Below are 19829 nucleotides of genomic sequence, written 5' to 3' on the forward strand. Positions count from 1 at the left end.
AGTGGAAAGTGGATGCAGCGACGTGCTGCTCCAGCGCATATATGCTGCTCCATATCTGACCTGACCTGAGGGGGACAACATTGTTTTTTTGGAATATTAGGTTAGAGTACGAACACTTCTCCTTTGCACTATTGATGTCACAGCCACCAGTGATGAGTGTAATATTGGCCTGTGCGTGGGATCCATTGTGTCCCCAAATTGATAGGGAGAAGGGAGAATCCTCTCTTGTGCTGCTTCTCCAGTGAGTTCTGTGGGGCAAACCATGTCAGCCCCCAAAGTTGCACCATGTGCCTTCGACCCTCCCATGTTTAGATTAGCATTAGAGCCAGAATTAGAAGGGCAAGAATGTCTTGAGGGGTTGGACGAAACGGGAGGGGTTTAATAGCTTTGAGGGAACCTGAGTATGATTGGAAATGGATCATCTTGGGAGATAGTGCAGTGAGGAGATTGAGAGCAAAGCTGACTATCTTGCCTGCTTGCTACCCCCAACCTGCATCTCCCATCTTTTCGACCATCTCCAGCCTTTGTTTCTTTATTTAGAATGTTGGGGGATAGAATTGTTAAGTATGTGCATAGCGGGAGAATCTGCAGAAAAAAATCTCGACAGGTAGACTTGGGAGACAATGTATACATGTGGGATTAGAATATGGGGGAATGTGTATGTGTCAGAAACAGGTTGTCCCCTTAGGTCTGGGATGAACCTCAGAGAAAGGAGGGGGCAATGTTGCGGGGATGTGATGGTGGTTAAAGCAGATGGCGTAATATAGTTATTTTAATATTACGTATTTTGCTAAGAATATGGTATTTGTGTACAAGGATTACAATGTGTCGAATTATGTCCAGACAGATTTCATAGTGATCCTTCCGTCCTATATTATCTCCTCGTTAAATGTTCTTTCACAATTACACAAGTAATTGAGGCCGCAAAGCCGAAAACAAGCATCGCCGCAGAGGCGGCAATCTTTGTTTGTGAATTCTCTTTGTTTGTGAATTCTCCAGTTTGTCATGGTATTCGTCGAGTGAATGAATAAGGTACATGGTTAAGCTGAATGGGTTATCATGGGTGCAGTGGAATCACAACTTTACCTAATAAATTGTTCTAGTACAGTTCTTACATTGATTCTGTAATAGTTCTGTAATAGCTTTTCTCTCCTCCAATCTACGCTCCTCCGTTTATTAAATTTAATTGCTTCAATTCACCACTGCTGGATCATCCAAGCCACGACTGGGCCTTACATCCTGTTTAGAGGATGATCCAGATAAAGCGATAGATTTTCATTTGAGCTGAAAACCAAAGCAAGGATCTATTTGGCTTTCCCGGCTGATGGCGTATGGTCTCTTTCGATGATCTGTAACTAAATTGGTGATTGTGCAGGTTGAGGATTTGACCTTGATTCCACCCGGTGGTTTACCATAACATTGGTTCATCAGGATTGGGATCGGGACACTGGTCCGATTCCGGTGACCATAACATTTGTGATCAGGAGCGGGACGTGAGCACCCGACCGTCACCGACACTCACTGACACAGATATCATTTATTTCAGCATTCAAACCCAAGGTGTGAATTCTCACACCTCAAAGTGAAATTGCGGAGCTGTGTTGGGAATTTTTTTTTTCTGGAACCAACTACCACAAGGTTGAGCCAGGACGAGCGGAACCAGAAGGGGCAAAGCTGGCTAGATGACACTGCAACCCAAATTGACATGGAGGTGGAGGGACCACAAAAGGATTCTGTGGCGTCTTCTTCCCTGCCCACTGCAGCAGCGGGGGGTGGGGGGGGGGGTTAGCCCCGATATAATAGTTATGCAAGCACACATGATGGCAAAAATTAATGTGGGCAACACGAAGCTGTTGTGTTGTAAAGGCGGAGCTAGCGGCCATCCATGGGGAGGTGAAAGGGTTATCAAAGAAAATAGTGGGATTTAAATGAGAACAAAAGGAGTTAAGTAAAGAACTCAAAGGAAATGGGATGAGAGAGGAGTTAAAGAAGGGACAAGATAAATTGGAGGAGGTAATATAAAGATAAACAATGATAAACTTTACAAAGCCAGTGCATGTCTGACTGGAATTCCAGAATTAGAAATTTTGTCTGCTATTGTTTCATTCATCTTTCCAGGTGCTTGGGACTGGATGAAGGAACACAAAATTTGTTGGAATTTTGACCATTACCCACTATTGTCAACCTATATAGGCCACTTCCCTTCTCTGACTTCTGTCTCCCCTCAACCTCACCTCTCCTTTTTCCACGTTGCATTACCGAACCTTCTCTTTCCTTTCCTGACACTTTCTTTTAATCGCTTTAAATTTTCTCAATTTATCCCTGCTTATGCATTTTGAATTTTGCCAAAATGCTCAATTCTCAATTCCTGACACTGCGAATCTACAATGTTCATGAATGAATGTGACAGCAGACATGAGATCAGCTTAACTGACCCACTGAAAACTGGTGTGCTTACTCAGTTTTGAACCCACCGGTAAACTAACATAGCACCTGCCTCTGCATCCTACCTCTGTGAATTTTTTGAATCGTAACATTCTAAATCGGCCCTCTTAGATCGTCATTTATCAGTTACTGCATTTGGAAAGAAATTTTGTTTTTCAAAATCAAAAGTACATGAACAACAAAAATGGTTTTGTGAACGATTTCACACCAATTTTCTTTTTATTCACTTCCATGCAACAACAGTATACTGCTTGCAGGGTTTCCCAGCTGACAGCCAAGATGTGGACCTTAACATCCGTGTTCCTGACTGTAGATATTCCAAAGGGGAGTTCGAGGTGAGAATGCCACCAACCATACTATTTTAAAAATGCAGCTTTTTGAACTCCTCCTTCATGATTGCTCTCAGGGCTTTGGACAGCTGTATGTTGCAATAATACCATGTGTTTTGTAAATTTGACTGCCTTTCTGATTATTCTGAAAGAGTTATTGGGTGTAGCTTCCTTTTTCATGCAGTAGGTATTGTTGTAATACCCATCACAAGTTTCATTAAGGGCATCCAAGTGTGTGCACTGGCATCACTGGCAGACCAGACCAAGTGAAGTCGGCAGATTACCTCCTCCCTGATGGTTGTTAGTGAACTCGTCAGTTTTTTACTGATGATATGTTTTCAGTTTTGTAATTTTTCTAAGACTATCTCAGCTTACAGAACCATAGAACCCAAATTCCAAATAATTTTGCCATCAGCTGTATTTGAACACATGACATGATCTGCTGTGTCATTCCCACAACCTATTGGTGTTCTTACTACTAAGCCACCACCAGACCCTTACAGAGGACTCACATTTAATATTCTTCATGAATTTGATTAGTTTCAATAACCTTGTTGTTAATATAATGTGTGACTACTGTATATTGTTTTATTATTTCCATTATTATTGTTATTATTATGTTTCTGAAGGTGCTGACACAAAAATTATAACACCTTACCAATGTTAGAATATTATACCCAGTTATCAAACTGCTTAACTGAAATTATTTTAAAAGCTTCCATTAAATTCCCCCAAAGTGATTTTTAAAAAGATTGGATAGTTTGATGCTAAAGGAATGGTTTATTGTGGTTTCAGGTGTTTGACCTTTCAATGTTATACAATCTATTAACTACTGATAACTTCAAAGACAAACAAAATTGATAATTAAACTGCATTGTACTTTTTCAACCTTCACAAAGTCATTCTCACTGATATAAGATTGGCTTTTACTCAAAACCCCAAAATGATATGAAACAAGTAAAATAGACATAAAATGTCATCGCCCCCATTGTTTTAGTACTTTTGATGTACGAAGTTAAAGGGCGAGCTATCCCATATTTATGTATAACTAAAATGGCCACCAGTCGGCCATCTTTGATCACATCGCGAAACAAAATGAAGTCATATGTATACCATCATGTGTTGTCTTTGTGCCAAGTACAAATAAAATCAGTTCATACATGTCAGAGATATGGTTGCGGATGCACGCACACATTCATGGAAACACAAAAATCGAGACCAAATCCATCAGCCCCCATTTGGGACTAAGTCCAACAGGGGCTAATAATTCTGTGCAATAAGGACGGATACATAATTGAGCACACAACGTGCCAGGATTGCTTTTATGATTTCTTTTGTGCTATGATATGATGAAATTTCAATGATAAATGACCTCTTATGCACTTTAAGTACTTAATATGGAGATGTCTACTCACAGAATTCACAAAAGCTTTTCTCAGTACGTGTTTCCATCTATACTAATAAATGTCAGTTTGTGTCCGTCAGTCCATTCATCCATCTGTCCATCTCCTCCATAACTCCAAAACAATGAAACCTAGCAGCCCCAAACTTTGCATGCATACAATGAGAACTCCACAAGAGTGCATGAATGAAAACTGGGTGTTTAGGTTAATGTAAACACCTCTTTTGAAGACAATCAATGGCCTTATTGAATTATCGTTTATCAATGCATCAGCCCCTGTCAGCTTGCTTGGGTCGTAATTCGACATTTTGTTCAGCCTGCCCAACAATGTCTGGACTTGGAACAGGCCACAATGGTTTCCTCATGATAAAGTGCTCAAATTTTTGTTTTTTCACTTTCCTCACTCATACCATCGAATACCTCCTCTTCAAACTTATGAATTGCTGGATGCATTGTCATGCTTATAAATGCCCAGAGACGCCAGCGTTCGTGGCTTTATTTCATTTCTGCACATGCCATAAGCTCTAGAATCTCTTGATCTGAACCAAATTTCAAAATTTAAACTTCTTTATTGACTTCAGCACTAGTTCTAACTGTTTGTTTCCCACTTCCATTTATATGTACCAGATCCACCCCATGAGAGGGTTGGAATTTATATTTTTCATTGATTTTTATTCCAGATGAAGCTATCTTGTGGTCCCAAATGTCTTGGCAAATAGTTTACAAATATAGACAGCAAATAGCTGTCTTGTGACCCCAAATATCTTGTCATCTTTTTAGAAATATGTATTTGTGTTGTCCTCTTCCTGAATGTTAACTGTTTATCTACCACTAAGAACAGGTGGTGCAGTCTGTGGTGAGGGTGCTGCCTGCTGGCCAGGCCAGGAAGCGAGAGGTTGATGAGGCTTTGGATTCTGTTAGCGAGACCATGACCCCGATGCACTATCACCTTCGTGAAATTATTATCAGCACCTACAGGCAGGTATGAATCTCGATACATCTTGTTCATCAACATTCATTTAATTCATGTGCAGCACACTGCATTCTTTTTCTTGTTCAATTATATTTTCATCCTTTTTATATTCTATGGTTTACACATCATCCATAATGGTTTTCCATGAATTTATTTTGGAAACGAAACCATGCTTACATTACATTTGTATTTCGAAAATATGGTGAAGTGTTAATTTTGTGGTTTCATTAAAAAAAAAAAAACAATACTATACTGCATATACACAACCAGTCAAAAGTTTTAGAACCCCCATTTTTCCAGTTTTTACTGATATTTAAGCAGTTTAATGTTTCAATGTACTCTGAAATTATAGCAGAGAACAAATAAACAATTCCAGATAAAAAGAAATCATGGAATCGTTTTGTTGAACAAAATTTAATCTAAACTTTTGACCCATCAAAGTTGCCACCTTTTGCAAATACAACAACCGAACATATTTGTGGCATTCTTTCTGCAATGGAAATCAAATATTGTTTGGAAAGTTCTTCCCAACACTGTTGCAGAAGTTCCCACAAATGTGTTGCACTTGGAGGTTGCTTTGCTTTCACCCTTCTGTCCAGTTCACCCCAAATCAGCTCGATGGGGTTTAAGTCTGGAGACTGTGCTGGTCATTCCATTATTTGAAGCCTAACATCTTGTTATTTTCTTCGAAGGTAATTCAGACATTTCCTGGAGGTATGTTTAGGGTCGTTATCTTGCTGTAGGATGAACCCCTAACCAACTAGGCGGAGATCAGAGGATATTGCATGGTGCTGCAAAATGCTGTGGTAGCCCTTTTGGTTCAGGGTGCCAGCCACTCTGTGCAAGTTGCCGACTCTGGATCCAGCAAAAGAGCCACAGATCATCACGCTTCCTCCTCCATGTTTGACAGTTGGTGTCACACACTGAGGAACCATCCTTTCGCCGACTCGACAGCGTACAAAAACCCTGCGTGATGAACCGAAGATTTCAAGTTTTGAATCATCAGTCCATAAGACCTTCTTCCAGTTTTCAGTAGTCCACTGGCGGTGCTTCATGGCCCAGGCAAGCCTCTTTTTCTTATTTTGCCATCTTAGCAATGGCTTTCTTACTGCCACTCGACCTGTCGCACCTGCAGCTCGAAGTCTTCTCTTCACAGTTGAAACTGAGACTTGCTTACTTCGACCAGTGTTAAGCTGTGCTTGAAGCTGCTGTCCTGTGAGCCACCTATCACGCAAGCTGTTGACTCTCAGAAACTTGTCTTCTGGTTGTGTTGTGGCTTTGGGTCTGTCAGACCTCTTCCTGTCAGTTTCCTCCAGTTTCCAAGTGCCTTTTGATGGTGCAGGAAACTGTACCGACTGACATCTTGGCTTACTTTGCAATTTATCTAAAGGAAAGACCTACACTTTTAAGGGTGATAATGGTCTGTCTGTCTTCCTTTGTTAATTGTCTTTTTCTTGCCATTATGACAGCAATACACTACTTCCTGCAGTTCAATATTGGCCAAATAATGCTTCAGAGGGTGGAGCAACACAGTCTGTTCCAACACTGCTTTTATACAGACAGAGGGTTTGCAACTTATCAACAAAAGTTGGGACACCTGTAGGAATTGTTTGCATCAACTTTCAAGGCTTAATTTACTCTATTGCTGCAGAACAGCCGCAGTTGCTAACCCATTACTTGTTCCCTGAAAAGGGCCTTTGTTAACTCTGAAATTGACATTATTTTTCAGTTTTTGGAAACCTAAACTTTTTTTTAACCTCTGGCAGTTTACCACTTAGCTCTGTACCATTTCAGGTTATTCACTGGACTTGAACTGCATACATTTCAGTAAAAACTGGAAAAATGGGGATGTTCTAAAACTTTTGACTGGTAGTGTATGTCTATTTCTTTTGAGATTTGTTTCAATCACGTTGAGATCTTGAAGGCATCTTCCTGCAGTAATGATCCTAAATGGTAGATCAATGTTGATAATTTGAGGATATTCATGGTTACCTTTGTTGGTTGCATTTCAGATAAGATCAGCAAAGAGTGAGGCTGAAGCAGAGATGTTGAAGCTGCAGAGCCTCCAATTCTTGGAGCGATACATTCTCCTGATACTCTTCAATACTTACCTGTTCTTGGAGAAGCCACTTGCATGGGATAAACCTTTTAGCCAGTGGATGGTTGAGGTGAGTGCATACATAGTTCATTGTATGCAGAGAACTCCACATGGTATTACCAAACCACCACCATCACCACCCAGTAGGAGTTTTTAAGTAGTTAAATGGTGTATGTGAATTTCTCACTAAATCATGTGATACTTGGCAATCTGGTCTGTGGAACAAATTACAAATTATGATCTGATTATAGAGACAAAGTTAAAAAGTCTTACACACTCTGTTTCAAAATTTCACCGAAATAAATAGAATGACTGATGCATCAACGACAATTACTTTTCTCAAATGTAAAAATAAAACTAATACTCAAAATATCTTGTATGTTAATATTAAAAATAGTTGTTAAAAAAGGGATGTGGTCAACGTGTGGATCGAAAAAGAGCAACTTAATCTCTAAAAATAAAACTGGTGGTGACATGCGAAAGTTTTTATCAGGAAGTGAATTTACAACAAATGGGATACCTGGGTAAACGAGGTATCAACCACCTTCTGGGTTATTCTTTCTGTGGACCGGTAACAAACTTGGATAAAAGATTAGAAGAAGATGGAAATCCTAAATGTTGGAGAAATCCAAAAACTAAGGTTGATGAAGTTTGTGTGAAACACGGTATCAATTATAATTTATTTTATATGCAGCTTGTGGCTGCTAGTTGCATAATTTCTGGGAGTGCAGCTGTGCCGCTGATTCAGTGCCCCCCATTCCCAGTAAGCTGGTACTCATTTTGCCGACCTCGGAAGGATGACAGGCTGAATCAACCCACCTCGTATTATTTAATCGTTCAACGGGACTCCAACTCAAGACCCCGAAGATCATAATCCAGCCACCTCAACTATGGAAGCCAACACCAAGCTTACGTGGCCCTGCCTGCCAACAAGAAGTATTTACGCTTACAATAGTACCCTGACTATAAATTACATTTGCTGGTTCGGCATCACATGTCACAAAACGACTTACTCTGACAGGTTCCTGATACATGGCAATGCAGCATACTCAAAACACAGCAATCATGTTAAACTTACCACGGTCGAGCTATGGACCTTCCCCACCTCCTCATGTAAATATTTAGAAACATTAAGTCGCATGCACAAATCTATGAATATTTATTCCTGTATCTAGGCATGCCAAGCTGAAAATCACACAAACTGCAGGACCTTGTCATCTTGGCTAAAGCTTTCAGCTCTTTGTTTGTGATATGTAAGCCTGAAGTTAGCTTTGCAGTTAGGGTGGCTGGTTTGGGATCATAGGGCCCCGAGTTTGAGCCCCGTTGGCCACTGAATTAACAGCAGGTGGGGTTGACAGCTTGTCATCCTTCCAAGGTTGGCAAAATGAGTACTAGCTTACTGGGATGATTGAGCCATTCGAGTGTCCTACGTGAGAGTGGTGACCCACCCAGGATTGTGCCCAATAGCTTAGGAGACTACTTTGGCAGCACCAACGCTCTGTACCGAGTATGGTTACAAGGGATGATTCTGGTAATCAGGGCACTGCATCAGCGGTATAGCTGTGTCGCAAACCAATGATGCAAGCAGCAGCCACAAAGGATGCACAAGAGAGTGTGTGTGTGTTTTTGTGATATATCGATCTCCTTGCCAAGAATGTTGGGGCCATGAGTTGGTATTGAACTCGAGATAAAGTTGTCTGCTGTATGAATGGCAAATGTAGAGTTTGTAATTAAGGAAGGAGGCAAAACTATCAAAAGGTTGGGAGCCACTGCATGGAATCTAAACATTGTCGGTATCTCCGTACAGTACACCTTTGGGGTTTCCTTCCCTTTAGTGTATGTATGTTGTTTGTGGTACCGAATCCAGCTCATTCTCTAATGACTTCAATCCAAGGTTTACGCTCCATGAGTATTAACGATCATACAGGTTGGCTACCAATCGAATGGATCTTTGTCAGTTGGGGTCTATGATTTCTGTGATGCTACAGTTACCACATCAACAGCGCAACATTTGTGAAACTTGTCTTTCAAATCAACAGACACAGTCAAATGAAGAATTTCACCATTACATACAATGTCCAATTCCGATTCCCACGTTGAGCTGTTTCTGAGCAGCATTCCTGTCCTACTGGCTCAACTCATGCGTGTTCACCTCATCCTCCGGAGCTGTCGAACGATTGAGTCCTGTCACGTTTTTCTCACTCGATGTTCTTGCAGTGTCCATCAAGGCTGTCCAAATATCGACTGACGTCATGTTGTTCTCTCTCGTGTGCTGGCCTGTTCAGAATGATTGAAGAGAAAAAAGGAATTCTTTCCTGATACACAATCTTAATGAGTTTTAGTCAACCTGTTTATAATCAACACTCTGGACATTAACACCTCGTTCACTCATCGGAGTTAAATCAAGCATGGGGACGATCGAAACACACGTCTCGTCACATGTCATCCATCTCTCTACACCTCCCTCTCGCGGGTTTATATCGTAACAGAATGATCCCGTGCCTTCCAGCAAATGCGCTTCTTGTCTATACTGGAACCTTCATCTCAGAACGTTCCAGAATCTTCAGGAATCTTAGCAGCCAGTTTACAAGACAGTACTGCCATCCACATCAAAATTAGCTCATTACATCAAGCAATTTACAATTCACCGATTCATGCTGCAACAAATTATAACATGCAACCATCAGTTTCAGTTGTTCATGCATCGGCATTTACTAATGCTTATCCACAAATACCACAAGCAATGCTTACTGGCCAGATCGAGCTATAAACTGACAAACACGCTTTTATGCATTGTATTGGAAAAAGGTTTTGGGACAAGAGGAAGATATTCACCTTATTGTATGCAAATCTCAAACTAATTCAAGGAGTGGTAGCTCACCCACGACAAGTTGTGACCATTTCCAACAAGGTGACGTGTCTAGAATGACATCGAGTATAATTCCAAGACAGGTTTCCTCTCTGTCACATCGAAGCCAGAGTGATGCAGAGTTGTTAATGCAAAACCATTAGTTGGATTTATAATCGTGTGTTTATCTTCCTTTTTGCAACAAGCATAGCTCAGGCCTCATCACTGAACATTTTGTATACAATTATGGCATATATCACAAATAACATTGGCTCTTAACACATTTCAGATTTAAATCTGCCTCGATATGTCATTATGAAAATATTGTCCTGACCTGTTGTCTTTTATCTTTGGACATGAGTCACAGTTGATTTTGGAAGGTCCGATGTGAAGGAAATGTAGCAAACATTTGATACCAAATAACCAATTCCACATTGAAAGCCAGGCAGCTGTGACATGTTCAGTTCAACTTATTTTCAATACCTTTTTCAGCTGATAGGATAGTCTTCAGGTGTGCACACACATCTCCGAACTGTCGAGCCTGGCTGTGAATCTCGAGCAATAAATTGCCATCGCGGTGTTTTGCAGGCAGGACAAGGGATCAGTGTGTATGCTTTACCACGGATCACGGATGCATGGTAAACTGAGGGTCTCATGTCTACTGGCATCAGTTGGTGGACGTTAAAAAAATTCCATAGTGTCCGACACAAAAAGTAGACAAGCTATCACCACTTGTCAGCACTATGGGAGAAATTCCAAATTTGTGTTCTAACCTTCAGGAGCACTGCATTAGTGGCAAAGCTTCTTCATCTTTTGGTATGCAGCGCACTACTGCGAGTAGCACCATTGGCTGAGGGGACAACTGTGTGCCACTGATGCAGTGCCCCTGTAGGTTACTCTTCATGAAGGACATCATGGTGTCCTGCTTGTCTTTTTATGTTTTTATATTTTACATCATGTCTGAGAGGGAAAATCATAAGATCCCCCAAGTAATGCCAGCAGATGGGACACCCAGTTTAACGTCCATCCGAGGGAGGGTACACGCATTGATGAATCACCGGGACGACTGATTAAAGCTGGGTTGGGATTCGAACCTAAGCTCGACTGCTTAAAGGCGAGTGTGTGTATCTCGAGGCCATCCTCCCAGGCGAGCAGAAAAGCTGTAGCCCGAGCAAATGATGCCACCCACGACCATGTGAACACACAAAATAAAAAGAGGAAGCAGAGGAAGAAGAGAAGGAATACCTTTTACAAAGCTTCACAAAACGGTGTGGGAAAAATATTGTGTCTCACTTAAGGAGGATTTATTTCCTTTAGACGTGCTGTCCCAATACTTTTGGAAAAAGAGAACACATGATGTATGAGAAAATGTATGTGTTAACCTTTCTATATTTACACCAATGGTGATGGAAAGGAAAGAAAAGACAAATCCCTTGCTTTTTAGAGTTTCTTAGAATCGTGTGTAAAGGTTGCACATCCAATGAAAGACAAGGACGATCGGAAACATCAATGTACTGACGCAGTTAGGAGAGCAAGGACGTTCGTCATCGATGAACACGTCAAGGTGCACAGTCCACGGGATTCAAATCTGGGAGATTGATCAAAATGTTCATAAAATGTGCAACAGACTTCTCTGGGTGATGGAATGATATTGAGTACTTGAAGGAGAGACACAGGACAAAGTGTGCGTGCGTGCGTGCATGTGTGCGTGCGTACGTGCGTATGTGCGCAAAACGCTTGGATTAATTTAGTCCCAAATTAAGAACAATTCTGAATTTTTGAATTGTGTGCTGCATGGGAAAACCGAGTCATTATGATGGATGAAGGTTGAGGATCTCCTCACCGCTTGCCAAGTTTAAACAAAATAAAGCAGCAGCTGAAACGTTTGTGTTCATCACAAGAGTTCAAGGCAAATGTCCAACATTCCATCAGATGCAGCATTCATTCCCTCTGCACACAAAGATCAGGCACAGCTGCTGCCAAATCACAGAGGTGCTTGTGATGGGAGAGCAGAGCACACGTTCCATTTCTCAAGTTTGACAAAAAACCTACTGTACATCGTACGGATTGTTCATAGGTGTCAGACTCGCCTTTGAAACGCCTGGTTTGGGTTCGATTCCTGATGGGAAAGGATTCGGTTACAAACTTCTTATCGGGCAGGACGTCGCATCATATGCGGAGAATGCACGATTTCAGAAGTGGACATTCAGCAGGCTGCTTCGTGTGCCAACACAAACTTATGGACACGAAAACGATATCCCTCGTCAACTTCCGAAAAGGGAATGTCATTGTGGACTGGCACTGGTTAATTATTTCCAAATTTCTGATCTTTCTTTGCCCAAAGTAGAGATGGACACTGGCTGGTGCTGCCCATAAAATAAAAAAAACAAACGCCACATGATGGCGAAATCCGAATGTAATGCTTGAAAATATCTAATAGATTTAAGGGAAAGAAAACACAAAAGATTACATCATATACTTTGCATGGAAGTTCGAGATGAGGATATTGCATCAGGCAGAATGAATATAACAAGGAACACCTGCATGATGGACAATGTATCACCTTTGAGTGTGAAATCCAGGTAAACTGGCAGGAGGCAAATCCACGTGATCATTGGATCGTTCCCCAGTGCGGCTGGCACGAGATACGAGGTTTCATTTCGTATTCATCGGTGGTGTGACTTTATGAGAGGGCATGATGACCATGAACCTCGTTAAAATAACCCAAACAGCTTTGGTGAAGATCAATTTAATACAAAGATCATTTTCACGAATCTCTGGTTCACAACACTCTCTGTCCAATTAGGTGTGTGTGTGTGTGTGTGTGTGTGTGTGTGTGTGTGTGTGTGTGTGTGTGTGTGTGTGTGTGTGTGTGTGTGTGTGTGTGTGTGTGTGTGTGTGTGTGTGTGTGTGTGTGTGTGTGTGTGTGTGTGTGTGTGTGTGTGTGTGTGTGTGTGTGTGTGTGTTAGTTTGAACCTATTGTGCTTATATTTCAACATTTCATTGATGTTCCGAAACATTTCTGACACTCAAGAAAGAATTCTTGTAATGTGTGCATGGAATTGTGGGTGATGCATCATTCCTGGTGCATTGTTCTTGGTTGGCAGTATTACATTTTGTGTTCAACTGTGAAGATGCATTCTTTGTTCCGATATGTCATGTTTGTTTATACAGTAAGTGTCCAGGTCGACTCCCTCCAATCAACACTGTCAATGTGAGTCATATGTATGCTTGCAGGGATTCAGTGAATGCCTTGTATTGTGTTGTGGTGCCTTTTAGGTGGCGGCACGAGTCGGGCTCTATGATATATTCGACGAGCTTGGCTTTCCAGAGTTTGAGGATTTTCAGAGCAGCACGCTGAGCAAGATGCGCTACCGATGGCAGCAGATTCCTTCCAGCTTCCAGCCCTTCCGTGGCCAGCTAATGTAAACCCTGGTCGACACGCGGACAAGAAACTGCGGTGGTGGTGGTGGAAACCTTGACCACACAATCAGAACAAAGCCATAATTATGTTCATTCCAATATCCCGTCTGCACACGATCAACAACCCTCGGAATATATTCACTGACGTTGATCATTGCTATTGTGTAGTGGTTACACCATTGCCAATGTCTGTGTTCACTGCTTTTGGAGTTGTGTTGTAAAACTACATTTGTTATACTGCAGCAAACCAAAACACCAGACGTGCCAGAAAGCTTATTCCATGTGCTCGAGATGTGTCGTCAGATGATTATTATTGCTAACTCAGAGAGAGAGAGAGAGAGAGAGAGAGAGAGAGAGAGATAGAGATAGAGATAGAGATAGAGATAGAGATAGAGATAGAGATAGAGATAGAGATAGAGATAGAGATAGATAGATTGATTGATTACGTGGAAACTACATCATTGTGCGTCATATGTAACGTTGGTGTGCCGAAACCTTCTCTGAAAACTCACAATTTGAAACTCTATACATTCCGTCAAAGCATTTGTTTTAATGTGAAGCTTCATAAACGCATATACCGAACATGCAGCCAAAGTACAGTGTTTGATTCTTAAAAATTGTAACTGAACACAGCACCAAACAGATTATATTTTTAAACAAACGCAGAGATATTTTGCAGGAGATAAGATTTTTGCTTTCACATTGATCCATACCAACAGACACACACACACACACACACACACACACACACACACACACACACACACACACACACACACACACACACACACACACACACACACACACACACACATCTGGAAGGATGTTCAAGCCACAGCAGGTGGGAAAGACACTACGTTGTGCTAATCCCCAACCAGGGTGAAACATGTTCACATCCATACTCCTATCTCTGTTTATGGCATCGTGAACCCGCCACCAGGCAGGCTTGAGAAACATTGCACAGCCCTCAGCGGTATAGCTGTGAACTCATTGAGGCGGGGATGGCATAATGATGCTTAAGGTTGTAGAACTGTGTTCTTATCTTTTATTTTAACTGCAAATTGTAGATCTCCAGCTGTGTTATGGTAATGCAGAAGACTCTGCCTTCACATGACCTGTTCTCAGATTGTGCAGTAGTTTCTGTTATGAGACTCGATGTGTTGTTTTGCTATGCACTACTAGGGGTTGTGCTGTTCCGATAATCCAAAAGGATGTTCAAACTTTTACTTTCAGGAAAGCCAGAAAATAACATCTCACCAACCGCAAGTCGAAACTCTTCAACCTGTCTCTTCCCTCAAAGACCTGGTGACACCTTGAGTTTGTATCAGGTGAATGCTTCCAATCCATCCCTTCCATCACTTCAAATGACACCACAGCCAACTCCACTCATGAGAAGGCTGGATGCCTCAATTCTGTGTTTGCTTCCAAATATTGCGGACTCAACTCCTCATCGACACCTCGTACTCAACTGCTTTTGGAGACTGTCTTTCCCACTTGAGAAGGTACAGAAGTTTCAGGCAAACTTCAACTCTCATTCTGTGACAAGCCCAGATGACATTATTCCACGTCCTAAAAAAAAAACATATTTTGCTTCTCTTGCTCATCCCCTTTCTGCTGAGTTTATTCGATCATTCTCTCTCAGGAAGTTTCTGTCTGCCTGGAAGTTGGCCAACATCACTGCAACAGACGAGAGTGAAGTCGATGATGTGCCATCACAAATCTCCACGCTTACCACCTTAAGCAAGTTGAAAGATTGCAAAAAGTTCCACCAGGAATGACCGACCCAATATCAATTTTGAGTTAAAAAAAAATCTTCTGTTTTGACCTCTATCCCCACCCCGTGTGGCATGAAACAGCAGTGAAATCCCCAAAAAATAGTTATGTATTTTAGTTACATGCTAAAATGGATCCTCTTAACTGCAGGCCCATTAGCTTCCTTCTATTTAGAAGCATGTCACGGAATCTATCGTTGCAACTGACATGAAAACCTTCCTTTTCTCCAACAGTCTGAGTTCAGATCAGCAGTTCAGCTTCAGTCTCGGTCATTCAACCTTGAACATGCTGCTTCTACTTTCCCACCAATGGATGGAAGCCCTCACTGTCAGACATGATATCAGGGCCGTCTATTTTGACACATCTCGAACATTTGATACAGTCTGTCAACCCCACCCCACCTCTATCTCCAAACTCCCTGCTTATTGCATCCAAGGCTACGTGCTGTCATGGACCGCTGACTTCCTCCACTCCTTAACTGGTGTGGCTCCTAAGGGATGGTCTCCTCTCCTCTCTTTATCAAGTCTGGAGTGCCCCATGGTAGTGTTGTGGGTCAAGTCTTATTCCTCATCTTCATGAATGATGTTTCTAATTCCCCACGAAATCCTGCCGGTACCTCTTTCCTGATGATTCCACCTTCGGCCATATCATTTCTCTTCATTCAGACAGGCAGGCAGCAGCCCCGTTCCCTCTCTGCAGACCTTGATAGCACCAGGAACCGGCTCAATACTTGGAATACAACCAACAAAATAGGAAAGAATGTTTTTTTTTTTATTCCAATCTCTACTCTTGTATTCCTTCACCTTCTTTGCAGTATCCCCGAATTTAATGAAACGTTTCTCTTCTTTAAAACTTCTTCACAACATTTAAAAATGTCCCTTTTTTCTGGTGCATAAACCACGGCTGTGTATTAACCGCACCCATGTTTTTCACCCTCAAGATGAATGAATATATTGATCATTTAATTTTCTGATCTCGATCGAAATAGGTTTGTACATTAACTTTGTACGGAACAAAGTGACGGAGGTATCAACATGCTTACCCCGTATCCGCTTACTTTCATCTCACAGTCTTATTCTCATTTTCAAGAAGTTTAAGAGAGAGAGGAGAGGATACGAAAAAGTTTATATTTTTCTTTCTTATTTTTTAATATCACACACACACACACACACACACACACACACACACACACACACACACACACACACACACACCGACACACACACACACACACACACACACACACACACACACACACACACACACTCAAGCATTTAAAGGCCATTTTCCCCGCTAAAGCAGGGGTTAGCATTGCGAGCCCCATGACAATCTTCTCCACTTTACCCTATTTTCTGCATCTCCCCTTCTTAATCCCCTTGCCCACATTTCCTCTTCCACCACATTTAGCCAAGTTTTTCTCGGTCTTCCCCGTCCTCTACTTCCGACTACACTCATTTCCAACACTCCTCTCACCCAGTCACTTTCATCCTTCCTCAAGACATGACCCAACCATCTCAACCTGTTTCTCTTCACAACCTCCATCACAGACTCTATTCCCATCATCTTCCGCAAGTCATCATTTGTCTTCCTCTCTCTCAACGATACTCCACACATCCACCGAACCATTCGCATTTCCACCCTTTCCAGCCTTTGTTGCTGCTCCATGTTCAGTACCCATGTCTCACTCCCATAAATCATCGTACTCCTCACACATGAAGCATACACCTTTCCCTTCAGCTTCAACGACACTCCCCTCTTTGTCAGCACGCCACTCAGTTCCCGAAACTTCTTCCATGCACATCTCACTCCAGCAACCGTCGAAGAGTCTGATCCACCTTCTCCATTCAGCATGTCTCCGAGATAGCAAAATGTTTTCACCCCTTCCAGCTTCACACCATCTCCAAGATCCAACTCAACAATTCCTTCATCTGCTGCTCCCTCGATGCACACCTTACACTTGAATGTAGCTGCCACACTGGTTAATGACCCTCTCACACCACTACATTTTCGATGAACCCATTCAGCACACATTGTACACTGAATGGAGTTCACTCCGACACCCTTCCTGCACACAGCACACGGCCATTTCCCAGTCCTTTCCACCTCACCACATGCTTTACCACTTGCCATCACCTTCGTCTTTCCGATATTCACCTTCAAACATTCCTTCCACTTGTTCATCTTCTCCTTCAGTCCATCCATACTCTCTGCAATCAACACCAGATCATCTGCATACAGCAGCTCCCACGGTAAACCCTCCTTTACCCTCCGAGCCAGCACCTCCATCACAACTACAAATAGAAGTGGACTTAGTACCGACCCCTGGTGCACTCCTACCCTCACCTCAAACTCACCACTGTTCCCATCCTTCGTCCTTACAGCTGTGCGTGCTCTCTCGTACATGGCCATCACTACTCTGATCAACCATTCCTCCACTCCTAACTTCCTCAATGCCCATGCCATTACTTCACGTGGGACCCTATCAAATGCTTTCTCCAGATCAACAAACCCAAAAAACAACTTCTTCCTCTTCTCCATGTACTTCTCCTGCAACTGCCTTACAATAAAAATTGCATCTGTCGTTCCTCTTCCTGGCATAAATCCAAACTGCATTTCGTCAATCTTTACCTTCTTCCTTATCCTCTTCTCCAACACCCTTTCCAATACCTTCATTCCATGCTCCAATAACTTTATTGCTCTATAGGAGCCACAGTCCAGAGGGTCACCTTTCCCCTTGTACAGAGGGACGAGGGTACTCAGTTCCCAATCCACTGGAATGCGGCCTTCTTTCACCACCAGATTACAGATCTCTGTCATTCTCTTCACACCCCAACTTCCCGCTGCCTTCAACATATCTCCCACAACTCCCGTCGGCCCTCCTGCTTTTCTACTCTTCATTGCTCTTATGGCTTCCTCAACTTCCTTCTCAGTTATCTTCTCTGGTGGTCTTAAAACCGGGTTACTCTCGATGTTTCTATCCCATTCATTTTCTACATTCAACAGCCTTTCCATATATCTCTTCCATCTTCCTTTAATTCCATCTGAATCCACAACAATTTGTCCCACTTCATCCTTCAAGCAACTCACCCCCGTCACATCAAATCTCTCTCTCGCTATCTGTTTGCAATCCTGAATACCGCTCTCTTACCCTCCTCTGAATCCAAGCGTTCTCCAAACATTTTCCAATGGGCCTCCTGCGCCTTTGCAACCTCTTTCTTTGCAGCCTTCTTGGCTTCCTTATAACTTTCATGTGCAGCCTCTTCTTCCACCGTATCCTTTGCCTTTTGCCATTCCTTGAACTTCTTCCTCTTCTCTTCAATCGTCTTTCCAACTTCATCACCCCACCACCATGTTTCCGAGTGCCTCGGTGGTCCTTTTGTCCATCCACATACCTCACCAACGGCTCCCAATAGACTATCTTTCATTGACATCCAACCACTTTCAAGCTCAACCACATCATCTTCAACCATACTCAGCCTCTCTTAATGCTTCCTTCACTGTCGCCTCTTTCAACCTCCACACCTTCATCCTCAGTTGGTACTTCACCCGCCGAATTCTCCGCGCACCTTTCACCCTTATATCGCAGACAACCAGGTGGTGCTGCGAAACAGTCTCCTCCCCTGGGATCACCTTTGTGTCCCGGAGGTTTCCCCTATCTCGCTGACGCACCATCAGGTAGTCAATGGTTGTCGTCAACCCACCTGACGTGTATGTAATAAGCTTATTATCCGCTTTCTGGAAGTGAGTATTACAGATCAACAAATCAGCTCCATCAGCAAACTCCAAGATCCTTTCACCTTCTCCATTTCTCACACCATATCCATAACCCCCATGGACTCCCTCAAAACCGTCTGGACTCCTTCCCACAGGTCCATTCAAGTCTCCTCCAACCACAACAACTTCCTCATCTTTCACATTTTCCATCAACTTCTCCATCGCACACCAGAACATGTTCTTCTGTTCATCGCTTCGACCGACCTGCGGGGAATATCCCGAGATGACGTTCACCAAGAGATTTCCGATCACAATTCTCACCATCATCAACCTTTCAGTCACTCGAGTCACACTCACTACACTGTCTACAAACTCCTCAGAAAACATTACACCAACACCATGCACGCCTTCCGGGCACCCGTGCCACATAAACTTGTACTTCTGCCCCTGCCTTCCCTTCACCATTCTCACACCACTTCCCTTCCACCGTGTCTCCTGCACACAACATATGTCCACTCTTCTTCTGACCAATGTTTCAACCACTTCTCCAGATCTCCCTGTCATTGTCCCTACATTCTATGTACCAAACCTCAGAAACCGATCTCCACGTGGGGCATCAGACGATTGGTCATCATAAATGGAAAAATTTCCTCCCTTGCTTCGATTGGGTTCCCCACCTTGAGTTTTAACAAGAGGGGGTGAGGACCCCCACGGGGTACTTCGGGCTGTACCCTGCCCATCAGTTGTACTTATCATGGTTTCCTTTTGAGGCGATGTTTTTATGGCCGGATGCCCTTCCTGACGCCAACCCTTTTAGTCGCCTT

The 19829-nt window shown here is 42.6% G+C and overlaps 1 protein-coding gene across 5 annotated transcripts in view; it reads left to right on the plus strand.

Moving 5' to 3' along the window:
• The window catches only part of PALD1 (phosphatase domain containing paladin 1), a 175744-nt gene extending 159299 nt beyond the window's left edge, over positions 1-16445 (plus strand). Inside the window, exons 17-20 of one of the 5 annotated variants that reach the window (XM_085883513.1) lie at positions 2703-2780; positions 5018-5158; positions 7162-7317; positions 13375-16443. In XM_085883513.1, coding sequence (XP_085739639.1) covers positions 2703-2780; positions 5018-5158; positions 7162-7317; positions 13375-13524 — 525 coding nt within the window. In that variant the 3' untranslated portion in view covers positions 13525-16443. Of the gene's footprint in view, positions 1-2688; positions 2781-5017; positions 5159-7161; positions 7318-13374 lie in introns of those variants that run through there. The other 4 variants (XM_085883511.1, XR_015058752.1, XM_085883512.1 and 1 more) reach the window with 4 other exon arrangements.
• Positions 16446-19829: the final 3384 nt, after the last annotated feature.

The sequence above is a fragment of the Eptatretus burgeri genome, chromosome 5 (genome assembly GCF_056783735.1).
Source record: "Eptatretus burgeri isolate ZD-2024b chromosome 5, Ebu_testis_v1, whole genome shotgun sequence".
Taxonomy (NCBI): Eukaryota; Metazoa; Chordata; class Myxini; order Myxiniformes; family Myxinidae; genus Eptatretus; species Eptatretus burgeri.